The 17493-nt window shown below is 39.3% G+C and overlaps 1 protein-coding gene across 2 annotated transcripts; it reads right to left on the bottom strand.

Annotated features, from left to right (window-relative positions):
• LOC133613620 (transcription factor Dp-1-like) lies at positions 1-15982 on the bottom strand. Of its 2 annotated transcripts, XM_061971284.2 has the most exons (13): positions 15823-15982; positions 15035-15108; positions 13408-13490; positions 13261-13330; positions 9153-9274; positions 5479-5600; positions 5200-5365; positions 4971-5117; positions 4819-4887; positions 4587-4738; positions 4206-4372; positions 4050-4125; positions 1-288 (listed from the first exon to the last, which is right to left on the bottom strand). In XM_061971284.2, exons 3-13 carry the CDS (start codon positions 13417-13419, stop codon positions 150-152), a joined length of 1242 nt encoding a protein of 413 aa, XP_061827268.1. In that variant the 5' UTR covers positions 13420-13490; positions 15035-15108; positions 15823-15982; the 3' UTR covers positions 1-149. The 2 variants fall into 2 exon arrangements, with proteins under 2 accessions (XP_061827268.1, XP_061827273.1); XM_061971289.2 differs by lacking the exons at positions 13261-13330; positions 13408-13490 and having other exon boundaries at positions 15823-15981.
• Positions 15983-17493: the final 1511 nt, after the last annotated feature.

The following is a 17493-nucleotide window of genomic DNA, read 5'->3' as shown; positions in this document are numbered from 1 at the left end:
CCCTGAGAAAGCCAGACAAAAAAACAGCCGTGGGGGAGGGGGTCGGGTGTGAGAGAGAGAGAAACGGGGGAAGCAGGACTTCGTTCCCAAGGTGGCGGTGGCGGCGATTTGAGAGACTGTGCTTATTGGAATGGCGAGGTGCAGACAGGTTAATCTTCGTCATCGTTCTCGTCGTACTCATCTTCGTCGTCATCATCGCCCATGTAAGACACCGGGGTCTCCACACGGGAGCCGCTGTAGTGGGAGTCGTTAGAGCTGGAGGCCATGGTGCCGTCAGGGCCACCATCACTACAATAGAGAAAAATAACAAGGTGCTCATAATTAGTGTTAAATAGTTAAAATATATTTTTAGCAACCTTTTTTGGGGGGAAAAACATATCAAGAAATGTCAAAAGATTTAAACCTAAATCAAATTTAATGAAGACTCGTACCATGTATTAATAGTGACAGGAATTCCTGTATGTTAATGATAAATAAATGATAAATGGGTTATACTTGTATAGCGCTTTTCTACCTTCAAGGTACTCAAAGCGCTTTGACAGTATTTCCACATTCACCCATTCACACACACATTCACACACTGATGGCGGGAGCTGCCATGCAAGGCGCTAACCAGCAGCCATCAGGAGCAAGGGTGAAGTGTCTTGCCCAAGGACACAACGGACGTGACTAGGATGGTAGAAGGTGGGGATTGAACCCCAGTAACCAGCAACCCTCCGATTGCTGGCACGGCCACTCTACCAACTTCGCCACGCCGTCCCTATGTTAACATGTTTAGTCTGTATTTAGCATCAGCTTTACAGATAGCATGGTTGCTCTACTGGTGGTAAATGTGTACAGTAAAGACATATATGGCAACACATGAAACAACATATCAGTTAATATATTATATTAGTAAAGGTAATCCTTCATGCTGCGCTTATTCAAGTAGATGGCACACACAGCGATTGAAAAAGATAGCATCGGTTTTAACCTTTTTGACCTTGGGGCCCAACTTTTCCACTGCAGAGGGACTCAGGGCCCACTAACACTGAAGTAGTAATCTTACTCTTGATTTTAATCCTACTCAATAATTATATCTAACCAACCTACAGTTTACAACTTTGTCAAATTATATGAAACCATGTGTTAATCACAACTACTATTTATTCAACACATTAACCTTAGGCTTAGGTCAGGCTGATTAAAAAAATATGTACTAAACAAATATACTGCATAAGAAGGGACTCAAATCACTGAGGAAAAATATAAAATGTTGTAGTGCTAAAATAAACTAAATTAGTAATAAGTAACATGTTTCTTAAGTAAAGTGTCAATAAAATGTAAGTGCAAATGAAAATACAGCTTCACCCAGGGTTTCTCCTACATGTAAACAATGTAACAATACATTTTAAAACATTACGATTTGATGCGATACGATTCAATGCAGATGGAAGTTCTGCATGGTGAAAAAAAAAATGTATCATGTCAGAACAGGTCATTTGTTTATTCTTTAAATACACAGACAAAACAGGCGGTTACTGTATTAATTATGAGCAAATACAACTATCAACTTTAAGGCATTGCAATCCATAAACTTTGCGAAAAGAAGCTGTAAACAAAACCCTTTTGGAAAAGCTACCAGGTTTTTTGCTCACGTAGCAACAATTAAATACAGAGAAAAGCAAGCTGTGCATTACGCTGAGGTGTTATTACACCACAGTAACACAAGTGCAAGTTATAATTAAGTGCCACAAAGTAAACTAAACAGCAGCTTTAATGAAGAAGACCACATTCTTTTCAAAGTGCCATTCTGCTAGTTACTTTGTAGCTAGGTCTTTATCTTTAGCACAAAGAACAGTGTAACAGATGCTGTGATTACTTCGTAGAATTGTAGCTTTGTTAGGGCTGCAAGTCTATCAAATCAGTGTCCTTGTCTTGCCAGTTGGTAGCTCTGCTAACATTAGCATGACACATCCCTAGCTCCCTCATCGCCGGCTTGAGTGTCTTCATGCCATCACAACAGGTGGGTGCTCAGATTAGTCGTGCTGCCACTAATTTAGCGCTGCTTTCCAAACATTACAAATACTTTTTTCCAACTGACCATTCTTTTTAAAATATCCAAACGTTTACCATACTTTAGATTTAATATAAGGGGGTGCATCGTTTGCAAAACTCTATGGGTGCTGTCTGCCATGTTGTCAGTCACAAACGAGAACGTTATTCTCGTATTAAGAAATTACAAAAGTCTGACAAGATTAGAGGGGCCATATTTTAGAGTTCCAATCAACCGATTCATGACTTTCCAACCGGACATCGACCTGTCCATACTAGATATAGATCGAATCAGAGGCTTGCCAAATGATGTATTAATTTCTCTAAAGTCAATATCGGTTTACGATTTGTACAGATTAATTTTTACACTCCTAATTACTAACAGTATCTATGGATATAAAACACTTATATTGTGATCCGGTTCTCAGCCATATCGTCCAGCCCAATTAAGACGTAAGAACACTTAAGTATTTCTTATGTATTCCTAATTTTTTTAATATTAATTTTAAAGAAATTATTGTTATGTGTTTAATGTGATTTTATAATTTTGTTTACATTGGTTGTGTTGACATTTATTTTTTCTGCCTTGATAGCTGTGAGGATTATAATAAGATAAAGGGCACATTTAAAAAAAAAATGCTTACCGTACATTTAATATATATTACTCCCGGCCTTATTTTCGATAAGTCATAAAAATATAAATAATCAACGTTATCTACTGGTATAAAACACTCACAGTATATTGTGATACAGCTTCCAGCCATACCACCCAGCCCTATTAAGAAGTAAGTGATTGACATCTTTTACACTAAAACAGAACTAAGGCTGCGCAGTATGCCAGTATTGTAGTTAATACCGGTATATTTTAGAAAGCGGTATGTTATGTGAGACAATACCACCATACCAGTATCTTTTGATGTGTCATTTTTTTCCGGCCATTTGCCCTTCTCTGTCCCTAACGGGCAACGCACAGGGCATTCTCTTTGGCTCACCCCCGCCACTTGCGTGTTTACGGAGACCCCTCTCTGACGCAAAATGACGCGCTGTGCATCAAACTTTTTAAAAAAGTATGCCGCGCGGTGCCGACTTCTCAACTCCAGAGTGTGATATAATGCTTTGGTCAGCGACTGCATTTGGCTTTTGGTGAGTGACTACAGCTTTATTTACACCCACACCAACTTGCTTTAGAACCTATAGTTCTCCTTGTAGCGACTTTATCACTAATCTCATGTGTTTATGTTGTTCACTTCTCTTAGCGACTTAGCACAGAAGCTAACGATAGCTTCTCGCTGCTGCTTGCTAGGTGTGTGAAATATTTAACTACAACTCCATTTTAAAAGTGCCTCTATCTAGCCTTTGCAGACTAAGCTACTGTAGTGTAGCGGCTGGGTGGCTAAATAATTAGTTTTAAATTGAAAAGCCAGTGGCTTTCATATCAGTAAGTAACTAGAAGCTCCATCTATCCCGAGCTCAAGCGCGAGGACATTCCTAAACAAAATGAACGAAAATTGCTTTGACATAGCAATGGCCAACTTGTTACTTTTTAAAGAATAAACACCGAATTACTACTTACAACAAAAATAATCTGAGTGCTCTCAACACGGATATCTAGCCATAAAACACTAAGGTAATCTTAAGCACATCGAATGTTTTTTTTTTTAAATATACACCGGTATATATCGAACTAAAAATATCACAGTATCAGTTTTAGTCCATATCGCCCAGCCCGAAGCAGAACGCAACAAAAATGCGTGTATCTGTCTTTAACATCAGCTCATGTATTTTGGCCTTATTTAGTATTTGTTCATGAAGATCATGGTTGTTTTTATGTTAATGTGGGGTTATATGCAGCAGTATGACACCACCAATAAAACATTTGTTATATCAAATACTATTTTTGGTTAAATTGTGGCTAATTAAACACTGATACAGTTGAACAACTGCATCCTATACAGCCAAATAAACATTACGGTTTACTTGTTTGACAGCCTGATTGTTAACAAAATGTGTCTCACCTGTTTGTGTAACGGGCTCCATTAGCAGACGACGCTCCAGTGATGTAGACGTTACTGATGGGACCCTTCGACATCTCTGGAGAAACCAAAGAAAGTTATTGTGCAAGTTCAAAGTGTGCAGTTGACACATTAGCAATAGCAATGACAGACACTGACCAACAACGTAGGGCTCCAGAGCTTTTGGCACCAGGCTGCGTGCAACCTTTAAATCGTCTGGAGAGCACTTGCCCACCTCCAAACCACAAGCCATGCCCATACGCTTCAGCACCTCGATGTCATCGTGGATCTCAAACATGCTGTCAAAGTTGAACAAATACTCGAACCTGCCAAAGAAGCACAACAATGAAATGTCACGTGTACCAAACTCCTGTACCAGTTTTGACTGACAGTGCTACTAACACATGGTCACATCTTATAAAAATTAGGACAGTTCCTGTGTTTAGTATTAAATGTCCTCAGGCAAAGTTGGAACTTTTTGTCGACTGTTTATTAGCGTTACAACATGACCAACCGACAGGGGTGAGCACAACAACGTACTTGTCATTGGAGATGCTGCAGTCGATGACAGTTTTCTTGCTAGTGTTGACAATGATGAAGGGGAGGTGGATGATGGAATTGGGGGGTGGAGGTCTGTTTGCTTGCTGCTCGCTTTGTTTGTTCCTCTGCACCAGGTTTTTGAACGCTATTTGCTACAAGACAAGAATTTTCCCTAAATTTGGAAGCCAAACAAAGTAAACAGAAAAAAAGCCATTTGTCCATCGTGACCCACCTGTAGAATGAGCTCCTGAAGCTGGGATTGTTTCTGTTTGATCCTCTCTAGCCGCCTCTGCCGCTCCACCTACCATCCAAAAAAAAAAATCCTTACCAAACGAAGGGCTGACAGAAGGAACGCCAGGCAATTGTTTTCAACAATGGTTTTACCTCAAGGTTTTGGCACTCCTGTGCAGAGTTAGTGGGCAGGCCGATCCACTTGATTTCTTTCTTTTCTTTGGAGATTATGTTCATGGCCATGAGGACGTTGAGGGCGTCGTACACACGCCGCCGAATGTTCTTCTGGTCATACACATGCTAGAGGAAAAATACATTCAATTTTAGCCACAACGATTTAGAATCCTTCTGAGAGAATTAGGTCGTAATCTGTAACATTTACCGAGTCATTTGGTGACATGTGGTTGTCGCCTGAGCTGAATTCTGCCACCAGTTCGTCTGCCACTTCATTGTAAGTTGTGACTCCCTTTTTCTGCACCTTCTCGCACACTTTCATGGAGAAATGCCTCAACCCTTTCCCGTTCTTCTCCCCTTTCTTGCCACGTTTCCTGCAAACACAGAGCAAAAAGGTGTGTTGATCGCAATACTTAAGGCAAAGTTCTCGAAACCCAGGCAATGTTCTGCAGTAAACTCACAAATGTCTGCGTTTCAGTCAACTTACCCTGACGACCAAGGGGAGGCGTCCGAAGTTTGAGATTGCGTGAGGAACTGAGAGTTGGGCGTGTGTGGACTGTTGACGAGTATAGTATTGGATACCGTCGCCCTCTGAGGTGTTCCAATCACCTGAAAAAAATAGCAGTTCCTATTACTTCCATATTTTTTTTATTCTTAGTTTATATGAATAATAACGAATGTAGTGTAGTCTGAGGTGGGATTGATTCCCCCCCCCAGTTTAAGGCTCTATTACACACATCTGCCTGAACACGTCACCCAGAGAAGACAAGCGCTAGTTTGCACTTGCTGCATAGCTGTAAATCCATGCTGCTGGGAATTTCCTTGTTTGGATGTTTTATTTATAAAATTATTGTTTCTCTTCAACACAGTTATTGTGTTTTGTTTGGTCTGTCTGTTAAACTTTATCAAAAAAAGAAAAAGAAAAGAAAAGATAAAATATCTATGGAACGCCAAAAGGAAATTCATAATAACGGCAAGGACACTTAAAAAAAGAAATCGCAGAAAAGGGTAAATAAATCAAAAAGTAGGGCAGCACAAAATCTTTTATTAAACAATTGTGCGATCTCCCCGTCTCTCAGCAAGCCTCTATAACCAGGGCAAGTTGGCTCCACTTACTGGCACATCCAACGCAATGACAAAAGACTACTTCCTGACTTTGGCAACACACAAGGACAAACCGAAACAAATGCATTCTGGCAAATGACACGCAGTAACAATAAAAAGGTAATAATTGTAAATGTTTTAAATGAATATGATCGTAAGACTTTGATTGATAACTGCATTTTGACAAAGTCACAGACTGGCTAGCGCCAGCTCACCTGGAGGGACCTATAATGATTTTAATCCACATTTACAACACTTTCTTGTGGTCTAAATAATACATTTTATATTCTTTGGTGTAAATTCAGTATAAATTTTACTCCAGAGTCACTTTTATAACCCATTTTTTGAGTCTGTCTGCAAGATGTTATATTGTGGAGGCACTCCAAAATTGCAAATTAAACCATGCCCCACCCTCTCCAAAAGTATCCTAATTTATCTTTAGAAAAAGTACACTGTTAAAATACATATATTGAAGTCGTCACTGGTATTTTTTCCCAGACATGGTCAAAAATAAACTTCATAAACATTATATAGATTCACCCGGTCACAACATTTGTTACACACAAGTATCAAACTTTGTAACGTTTAAAGTCAGAAAAGACTAAATACATCATAGGTCCCCTTTAAATACTAACACAAAAACAAGACACACAAACCCGTTTTCTATTAACATATCCCCAAATAAACATTGCTTTCTGAGCAACTAAGATATGTAATTGTGTACATTTAACCTACAGGCTGTGCTCTCTTTGAACAAAGTATACTCGGAGGAATGCAACACGTCACATAAACCAAAAATGAAGCGCAAAACATACATTTGGCCTTTATTGTTAAAAAACAAATGTTTACAAATTAAAACAAAAGAAGATACATATATTTAAACATGCAAATAAAAATAATATGGCTCTCAAGAAGCTAGAAAAATAAATAAAAATTTTTTGTGTGTACAAGTAATTTTTTTGCACATTCAAAAATACTGTGATAGTAATGATTACCATGCTAATTTTGCTCACAATAACCGTGATATAACATTTTCATATCGTTAGGGCGGTCACATCCATAACAGGACAGCACAGTTCTCGTTATCATTGCAGCATTAAATGTATTCATTTATTTCATTACCACATGAACACAGGCTTAAGTACCGGTACCAAAAATGTCTACTGTTAGGTACCGATACAAAAGGTACCAGGAATTGGTCCTTTATCGGTTCAAACGCGAAAGGTACACGAAGACTACGTTTACAATGCAGGTCAAAGTAGCCCAAATCTGATTTTTTTCCAAGCTCAACAACACTGCCTTGCTGCCTTTAAACACACTATAAGATGAATTACTGTATGATTGAACGTAAACATTCTGCTCTTTTCACTCAACATTAATAAAAAAGACATCAAAATGGGCTTTGCGACACTCCCACCGGCGCTAATGACAGTCAGCTGTTTTGGATACGATCGCTGTGGAACCTCCATCTGATGGGACAACTTTGACAACCAAGATTTTTTTGCTCTGTGTCATAAGAAAGGTGCAGTATTATCTTATGTTTTTAGTCTTTGTTTAACAAATCATGAAGTTAACTTACGTGTCTTGCTTCCAGTGTCTCGCGTAAAAAATCGACCAAGCAACTAAATAAAAACAATAGGGCGTCTTCCTTGTAGTGTGGACTGATGTTAGAGACAATAAACACTTCACAGGGACGGCGTGGCGCAGTGGAAGAGTGGCCGTGCGCGACCCGAGGGTCCCTGGTTCAATCCCCACCTAGTACCAACCTCGTCATGTCCGTTGTGTCCTGAGCAAGACACTTCACCCTTGCTCCTGATGGGTGCTGGTTAGCGCCTTGCATGGCAGCTCCCTCCATCAGTGTGTGAATGTGTGTGTGAATGGGTAAATGTGGAAGTAGTGTCAAAGCGCTTTGAGTACCTTGAAGGTAGAAAAGCGCTATACAAGTACAACCCATTTATCATTTATCGTTTATCATTACGCATGTACCATATCACTATATCAATGATTAAATACTTTATAATTCCATAAGAGTTTTGCAGCGGCACACGCTCGTCCATGTGCTTTATATAGGCATTTAAACATGCAAAAGGGTTTCTTTGGCTCATTAATGTGGCTGATTTTAAAAAATAATGTACACTTCACTGCACATGTAATACATCACCATGTTGCTGAACATGCTAGAATTCTATGAGTGTTGGGTTTCAGCAGCACAGGCGTGCATTCGCTCTTTAATAATGTTCCCAGGCTGGTTTTAAAAATATTGTACATGTTCATTGTATGTCTAAAGTCGATCAAAATAAACATAATAGGAAGTGTAATTCCACCAAGTCAGCTATTGCTGCTATTTGCAGGCTTCTGATTGGACAAAATGTGCATGACAGCAAGTGTATGTGTTTGTGTGTAGACATAGACAGTTTTGAAACTACATTTGTGTGGATGGAGATTGTTTTAACCCCAAATGTGTTTTTTAAACTCGCTGTGTTCGTGTCGACATGGCCTTAGAGGCAATGATGTCTTTATGCACTTGCAAGACAATTAATTATGTGACGTAGTAAAATTCTACCATTGAGTTAAGGAAGAATTGTGTTGGTTTCTCTGGTACTGCAAAACTGCTGAAGGTCAAAACTTAGTTAAATCACTAAGTTTTAAGACGGTGCACGATAATGAGAAAGAAAGTGAGTACACCTTGTGACAAATGAAGCATGGTAAAGGCATGTGTAAGGTGATATCTAAGCTGATGTAAATATTCCATGTATGTAATGGGATGATGGATGTAATCCTGCTGACGGTAGAATTGATAAGCTTAGGATCAAGTGCCCACCTTTAGCTACTCTTCAGTAGCCAGGTCACCCTTACAATGATAATGGGGGGCTTATACAGGGGTGAGATACACAGCAGAGCAAGCCGGCGAGGAGATATGTGCATAAATGCTTCTGTGGGTCACTGACTATTAACATGTCACAGACACGTGTTTTTTACACCTCTAAACAATGGCGACATGGCACATTTCCCCAAGTGATTTAATGTAATGTTGCCGTGTGTGGATGCACAACTTACCATGTGTGGTATATGTTGCATATGTGCAGCAATATTCACATTGGATGGCCCAAGTGTTTTGGGTAGGAGCTGTTTGGCCAAGGGGGCAGTTGCAGGCTGGACAGCGACCAAAGACAGGACACCTGACAGGACACAAGTGGTTAGTCATCACTGCCCCCTGTTGTCTAAGCTCTGACAAAAGGTGCATAAATGCAGTGTGCACCAGGACACTACATCACAAGAAACTTCTATGTTTTTTAATACATTTGTACGCGTTGCAATCCCTCGTGTGGCGGCATAAAAAAGATAAACACTAGTAGAGTTGTTGTCTCACGCAATGCAAGGAATAAGATATTCCACATTAAAGTTCCAAAGTCAGACCTTAAAATGTTTCAGTTGAAAGTGAACAAAAAACATGGCAGACAACATAAATAAGTTTCAAGGGAGACGACGACTACTTTGGGACAAATGATCCAGAAGCTTATATTTTTTTGCCTGAATATACGGCAATAAGCTACAAGATTTAGAAGCCAGGTGATAAGCATAATAGGGCGTGCGATCAATTTTTTCGTCTATCTTCATTAATATGCAAAATATATGGTAATAGTCAAAACGTCCATAATTTTGGGAGAAGATGCAAATATAATCAGACGAGAATTCTTCATCCTACGTGTGTGTCAACATTTTGGACGGTCAGAAGTAAAATATATTAGTCTATTCAGCTGATTCATTTTTTTAGCAGCTAGTGGATTTCAAGAGCTTTTAAAACAAATTCAATGTAAGCATTTTGGTGTAATTTAATATACATATTTTTTTAAACATTTGTTTATTGGATTTTTTACATATAGTCGAGAGCGGCGATGCTGTATACACGTGATGTCTTCGCTGAGCAGACGCGCAAATGGTTGATATAACGCTAGCATGGTCTGTTGACAACAAAGTTTATTTTCTCCAAATCTTACTCTATTCGATCCACTTATTTGATTTATTTTAAGAGCAAAATGAGAATTGAAAGGTTGAAATCCATATTCGCACTAGTGTTTTTTTCTTTCTCTCTATTCGCACAAAGGCTGCAACAACTAATCGATTAAATCGATTATAAAAATAGTTGGCGATTAATTTAGTCATCGATTCGTTGGATCTAGGCTATGCGCAGAGGCAATTTTATTAATTTTTTTTTTTTTTAAATAAACCTTTATTTATAAACTGCAACATGTACAAACAGCTGAGAAACAATAATCAAAATAAGTATGGTGCCAGTATGCGGTTTCTTTTCAATAAAATACTGGAAAGGATAGAAATGTAGTTTGTCTCTTTTATCCGATTATTAATCGATTAATTTAAGTAATAATCGACAGATTAATCGATTATCAAATTAATCGTTAGTTGCAGCCCTAATTCGCACAATCTGTATGTAAATTGGTAGCACTGAGAAATACAAACTACGAACATAAAACAAACACTTACTGTACCTTCTCTGCTCTCACTGTGATGTCGCCTGATGGGATGTTTATATTTTCCTATATAAATTAATAATTAATCATAATCCTCACGCAAGTTAAAAAATAAAAATAAAACAAGCATCTATTTGTGTCTTTTCCACCATTTACGGGTTTAAGTTGAATGTCAAAGTTCACCAACTTCTCAGTTTATGGCCACAACCTTCTATACAAGTGCGAGACATGTTTTATAACATTGAATAAACTTTCAACAGCTCAGAGGTGATGCAGCAGATCACAGGCTAAGTATGTCAATAGCTGCATAAGGTAGTTACCTCTCTGTGATCACAGCGCCAGAAAAAAGTAGTTCCTCGGTCTTAGTTCTTACAATAATAATATCGCTCATACTTTGTTAATATTCAGGTCAAGACTTGTAAATGGAGTATTGTTGGCGGTTTTCGGATGTTTTTAAAGTGCTTTATTGGCACAATAAGAGTACTCCAATTAGATTCACTAATACTTGCCGTTTAGTACGAATTAGAATGCATAACAACAAATTTAAAAAAAACATGTGCGTTCTGGTCTTACATAGGGATTGTGAATAATAAGCAGTTCCCCAAAAAAGTGTAGTTCCCCTTTATAGCCACAATGTGTTATACAAAAAAATTAACTTGGTAAAAATACTAAGATGTGTAAAATGAAGTGGTATAAGAATTTTAAGGATAAACACACTTACTGTAACTAAACACAAACATAATGCTCAAATCATATCACTAAACAATTATTTTTAAGTGCAAAGAATCGTATTACTCGTTGTAGACGTTGCAGTGTACGCAGTGGGGGGGTTTTAATGCCCACGCTTCCACATGAGGACTTAGACCAAAAGAACAAAACTGCTTGTCTGCTCATTCATCTGACCGACAAGAGACTCCAACATAATGTTTTCTACGATGTTGTGTTTATCGTAAAACCAAAATGTGTCCATACTTATTTTTTAAACTTCGCAGGAATTTATCCTCTCTGCTTGTCAGCACTGTGCAAGGGATTATGAGAAGTGTAGCTTACTTCTCAGACCAGCCCAATTAATAGCGCCAGTTTTTCAGGAAAAATACACAATTTTGCTGACTAATTGTGGTGTCTCGCTGTGGAGAACACCTCCTATGTAGGAGGTGTGCACCTTCGGAGTCATTCAGACGCTGTCTCGACATGTAATGCATGAATTAATTTCATGGTAACAGTTAATAATAGCAGGGTTTACTATGAGGCGCTAACATAGTAGTGTTAGTTATCTGCAGTATTAACAGCAGAAGACATGCTGACGTGGCTGCCGGTAGAGATTCACTACCGGCTCGGAGTGGTTAAAAAAATGTGTAATACATTAAAAGTTATCACATTCTGTGTGTGCTAATGTTTCTGGTAGTGTTCCCTCCCTTTGATAAAATATCCATTTTGCAAGTATTTCAAGTCGCACTATTATCTTTTCTGAAAATATAAATCTCCAGCATTCGTGCCGCTTCTGCGCCTTGCGTGGTTACGTCACGTGCGCCCACAGGAAGCGATAAAGAAAACATTAACAAAACTGACAAACGAGTCCCAGGAATCCAAATGAGGGTATTAATTATTAGGAATTGGTTTTTCAATTCCAAACTTTGTGTGTGCTGCTGAATTTCATCATCTGGAAGTCATTTGCTTCGTGCAGCGTTCAAATGCACTTTTCAGATGTGAGGTCAGAAAGTCAAACAAACAAAAATTAACAATTCTAGCTTTTTGAGCAACTTCTGAAGTCTATTTTTTCCAAGATGGTAGTACCTCGGCTTACGAGGGCCCCAGCGCACAATTTTTTTTCTCAGCTAATTGTTATACTTTAGATTGTAGACAAAAATACAGGTTCCTCGCGTGCCCATCGCGAGATGGCGTAGCAAATGTCACTATGAACCTGGTTACTGCTGCAGTCTTTGCCAAAAAGAGTCTTCAATAAAGATGAAAATGAGGTTACTCTTTATCCATCTTATAAGATTCCTAACTGCAAAAATCATGTACATGACAATTAGTGGGCTGCCTTGTATTTCTCAACAAATCAAAAATATAATCTTGTGAATAAACTGAACTTAAAATGTATACATCTGTATGTGGAATTAAACTATGGAAAAAATTAAAAACAGAACTGAAGTAAAATGTATTATATTACTATCAGATGCTAATTATGGGCTCTGCTTTATCCTACTCCTTATGAACTTCAATTATTTCATGTATCTAGCTACTAGACTGGTTGAGACAGGCGGCCACTCCACAGTCTGGCTTCTGTCGCTAAGTGCTTGCTCACGTGGGGTTCAGTTGACTCACTTTAAGATGCACCTGATGCCACATGGGTGGGACCAGACAAGCCTGCTTCTTCCCACTCCTTTTGGTTGTTTAATAATTTGAGCAAAAATGTGAGCTTATGAATTTAACAAATTCCAAAAAAAATTGAAATGTTATGTCATGTGTAACAATGTATTTTGCATTATAATTATTATCTGTAAAATGTGCTTTGTGTTACTCTTTTAGTGTCCCTGGAAAATCATTTTGGCCTACATTAACTTGTGCAGAAAATTGCAGGTTGTTGAGCGATTATGTCTTCGTCAAACTTCTGGATTACTAGAATACCGAGGTACCCCCATGACACATACAGTATTAGCTGCTACTATTACCTTTATTACTTGGGCTCAGATTCTGATCAATGAAAACCTTCAGCTCTCCATTCGTTTCTATTAGACCGGCCTGCGATGGACAGGAAAAACACAATTAAATGATGCAAAAAGGAAATCATATTTTCCTAATCGTGTCAAGTCCATTACATCTTTAGCCATGATCCCAAAGGACCGAGAAGGTTGAGCCTTAGTTGGAAAGGTCTATTTATCTTGTATGTCACTAGTCAGACCTTTAGAAAGAGAACACATACAGTTGATTAGATACCTGGGAATCCATAAAAGACAGAAAGATACAAAAGAGTTATTGTCATACTAGTTAAAAATATACATTGTAAAAAGTATGGGCTTAACTTAGTTAAATTGTGTTCATACAACTGCTTGTGTACATGTTTGTTCCATGTGGTGCACAAAGTGCATTAACAGCACAATGACTATTAACTAGACGAGACTTTTGACAAGAACAAGAAAGTTTGATCATATTACACCTAAACTGGCTCACCTGCACTGGCTTCCTGTGCACGATGTTAAGGTTTTACTACTTATGTATAAAACACTAAACGGTCTAGCTCCATCCTATCTTGTTGATTGTGTTGTACCATATGTCCCGGCAAGAAATCTGCGTTCAAAGAACTCCGGCTTATTAATGATTCCTAGAGCCCCAAAAAAAGTCTGCGGGATATAGAGCATTTTCTATTCGGGCTCCAGTACTCTGGAATGGCCTCCCGGTAACAGTTAGAGATGCTACCTAAGTAAAAACATTTAAGTCCAACCTTATAACTCATTTGTATACTCTCGCCTTTAAATAGACCCCCCTTTTAGACCAGTTGATCTGCCGTCTCTTTTCTGCTCTGTCCCCCTCTCCTGCGTGGAGAGGTTATTAGGTGACCACAGATGACCCGCTAGCTGTTCAAAGTCGGGACCCAGGGGTGGACCACTCATCTGTGCATCAGTTGGAGACGTCTCCACACTGCTGACCTGTCTCCACTCAAGATGATCTACTGCTGGCCCCATTATGGACTGGACTCTCACTATTATGTTAGACCCACGATGGATTGGACTCTCACACTATTAACTAGATCCACTCAATGTCCATTGCACCGGTCGCCCAGGGGGGGTCCCCACATCTGCGGTCCCCCCCAAGGTTTCTCATTATAGCCCATTGGGTTGAGTTTTCCTTGCCCTGTTGTGGGATATGAGCCGAGGATGTTGTTGTGGCTTGTGCAGCCCTTTGAGACACTTGTGATTTAGGGCTATATAAATAAACTCTGATTGATTGTTTGATTAAACATGCATATTTAGAAAGGTGGGGGTCTTATTTTCTGGTCAACGGAACTTTTTATGGTGTAAAGCGCACAAGGCCTACTTCAGGTACGTCAGGAGAAAGGAGGAGAGAGACATAGGCGAACTTCTGCTACAGGTCATTGGCGATACAAAAAATAAAGAAGCACACATGCGAACTTCACGCAAGGCCGCGAGCACACCACTAGCGCGTAACAGGAGAAATAAAGCCTGGACTTGGCAGAAAGTGATGGAAACGATAGCAACTCTTTTGTTGAGGCGCGGCTAGCTAACCGATAGCGCTAACCCCGCCGTGCCTGCACGCACAGCCCGCTGTTGCTAGCTCGGCAAGCTAATGCACGCTTTGAAAGCCAATCTTGGCCAAAATGATCGCCCCGTTGTTTCTTCCTGACCTACCCGGAGGCCACCGTCGGACACCCGCGTGGGCATTTAGCCGCGTTTGGGAGAAGCTGCGGGAGAGATGATGTGCACTTACGAGGACACTATTGCTGATTCTTCGACGGCTGTTGTTGTTGGCATTTGAGAGCGGAGGAAGAGGAGGTCTAAATCCTTTAGCAAACAGGAAACATACAGAGCAAAGTCAAACTACTTCAACAATTTATGCCGCGACTTACGTTGGTAGTTTTGTTATATATATGTATATTCGTAAAAGTTGTGGACTATTTTAAATGCAACTTCACAACCGATCATGGTTACCGGGTTAAGATATGTATAATGACACACAATTGACTTAACTCAGCCATCGCTGTTTGTTGATGTTACGTTTAACGCAAACACCAAATATATACGAATAGTGTAACTTATTCTCAAGACGCGCAATATAACCTGCTGTTTTGGCAATTCAACGTTACATGACCTACATGTGTTTATCCTGCAGGAAGGGGTTGCCTCATAAAGTGGTTTTGCGAGCAATATTTTTGCCTTTGCATTTGGTGAAGTTAGGAGTTACGTCAATCCGCCTAAGGGCGAGTGAGCAACCTGTTTGAAGAGTGTGGTAATAGCACCCGATGATGGGGAAGGGAAGGGAAGGGAAGGGGGGTTCATTAGCAGTGCTGCTGCTTTGTTAGCCGACTGGCTAGTAGCGAGCAAGCTAGCGGCCGAGCTAACGCACAGCTGTCACCGGAGTTAGCTCAACAATTTTGAACCCGCTTCGCTGTTTTTGTTTGACTCCTTAGTGGAAGAAACATGGCCCTGCCAGTGGTGTTCTGTTTAAGAGCCGACACAAAAATATAGGTTGACACATACTGATAAAAGAAGGCTTACCGGCTCCACAAGTTAGCAAGTGACGTTAGCTGCTTGTGTCTACTCTCTCCGCTAGCCTCGCTGCTGCAGCGGGACTCACAATCTGATCTTGGCGGTGTCTGGCTTCAGCTCTTTCTGATTGGCCGCTTTCGGCAAGACGTCGGCAAAACAGTCAAAGTAGTCCCCGCCCATTATCTACATCAACGCTCTGATTGGACAACAAATTGTTTGGTATTCGCGACACTGCCACCTACCGTAAAGGAAGTTGTATTGTTCTCTGGCCTAGTTGATTCGAGGCCTGAGTTCAATTTGATTTATCACTTCAAAATAACACTTAAAGGGGTCATATTATGATTTTTTTTTCTACATTTAAAACACTTCCTTGTGGTCTACATAAACCAGAAATTCCATATGTAAACCATCCATCCATCCATCCATCTTCTTCCGTTTATCCGAGGTCGGGTCGCGGGGGCAGCAGCCTAAGCAGAGAAGCCCAGACTTCCCTCCCCCCAGCCACTTCGTCCAGCTCCTCCAGGGGGATCCCGAGGCATTCCCAGGCCAGCCAGGAGACATAGTCTTCCCAACGTGTCCCGGGTCTTCCCCGTGGCCTCCTACCAGTCGGACATGCCCCAAAACACCTATATTTCAGGAAGAATAGGCTACTGATAGATTGTTAATACACAATTTAAAAGTTGTTGACGATAAGAGGTGAAATGTCTTCGACAGTGCATCCGGAAAGTATTCATAGCGCTTCACTTTTTTCACATTTTGTTATGGTCCAGCCTTTTTCCAAAATGGAATTTGTTTTTTTTGTTTTTTTACAGACAATACCCCATAATCACAGTGTGAAAAGCTTTTTTTATTTGTATTTTTTTTTGCAAATTTATAAAAAAACAAAAAAAACAACTAACATGTATACACTGTAAGACAGTGGTCGCCAACATTATACATATATATATATATATATATATTAGGGCTGCGAATCTTTGGGTCCCCCCCGATTCGATTCAATATCGATTCTTGGGGTCCCGATTCGATTATTAATCGATTTTTCTGATTCAACGCGATTCTCGATTCAAAAACGATATTTTCCCGATTCAAAGCGATTCTCTATTCATTCAATACATAGGATTTCAGCAGGATCTACCCCAGTCTGCTGACATGCAAGCAGAGTACGGTAGTAGATTTTTGTAAAAAGCTTTTATAATTGTAAAGGACAATGTTTTATCAACTGATTGCAATAATGTAAATTTGTTTTAACTATTAAATGAACCAAAAATATGACTTATTTTATCTTTGTGAAAGTATTGGACACAGTGTGTTGTCAAGCTTATGAGATGGGATGTAAGCCACTGTGACAATATTGTTCTTTTTTTTCTTTTCTTTTTTATAAATGTCTAATGATTATGTCAATGAGGGATTTTCAATCACTGCTATGTTGAAATTGTTACTAATATTGATACTGTTGTTGATAATATTCATTTTTGTTTCACTACTTTTGGATTGTTCTGTGTCGTGTTTGTGTCTCCTCTCAATTGCTGTTTATTGCAGTTCTGAGTGTTGCTGGGTCGAGTTTGGTTTTGGAATTGGATTGCATTGTTATGGTATTGCTGTGTATTATTTTGTTGGATTGATTAATAAAAATAAATACATTTAAAATAATAATAATAATAAAATTAAATAAAAAATTAA

Source organism: Nerophis lumbriciformis, linkage group LG13 (genome assembly GCF_033978685.3).
Source record: "Nerophis lumbriciformis linkage group LG13, RoL_Nlum_v2.1, whole genome shotgun sequence".
Taxonomy (NCBI): domain Eukaryota; kingdom Metazoa; phylum Chordata; class Actinopteri; order Syngnathiformes; family Syngnathidae; genus Nerophis; species Nerophis lumbriciformis.
Note: the sequence above shows the minus strand (reverse complement) of the source record. Positions and strands in the feature narration are given on the sequence as shown.

What these genes read in the sequence shown, in the direction of transcription:
- LOC133613620 (XM_061971284.2), bottom strand. An exon ending in TCTGAGCCCAAGTAATAAAG is followed by an intron (nt 9,275 to 13,260) that starts GTAATAGTAGCA and finishes GTGTCCTGTCAG; the next exon opens with GTGTCCTGTCTTTGGTCGCT. An exon ending in GGAGCCCGTTACACAAACAG is followed by an intron (nt 289 to 4,049) that starts GTGAGACACATT and finishes TCTCTATTGTAG; the next exon opens with TGATGGTGGCCCTGACGGCA.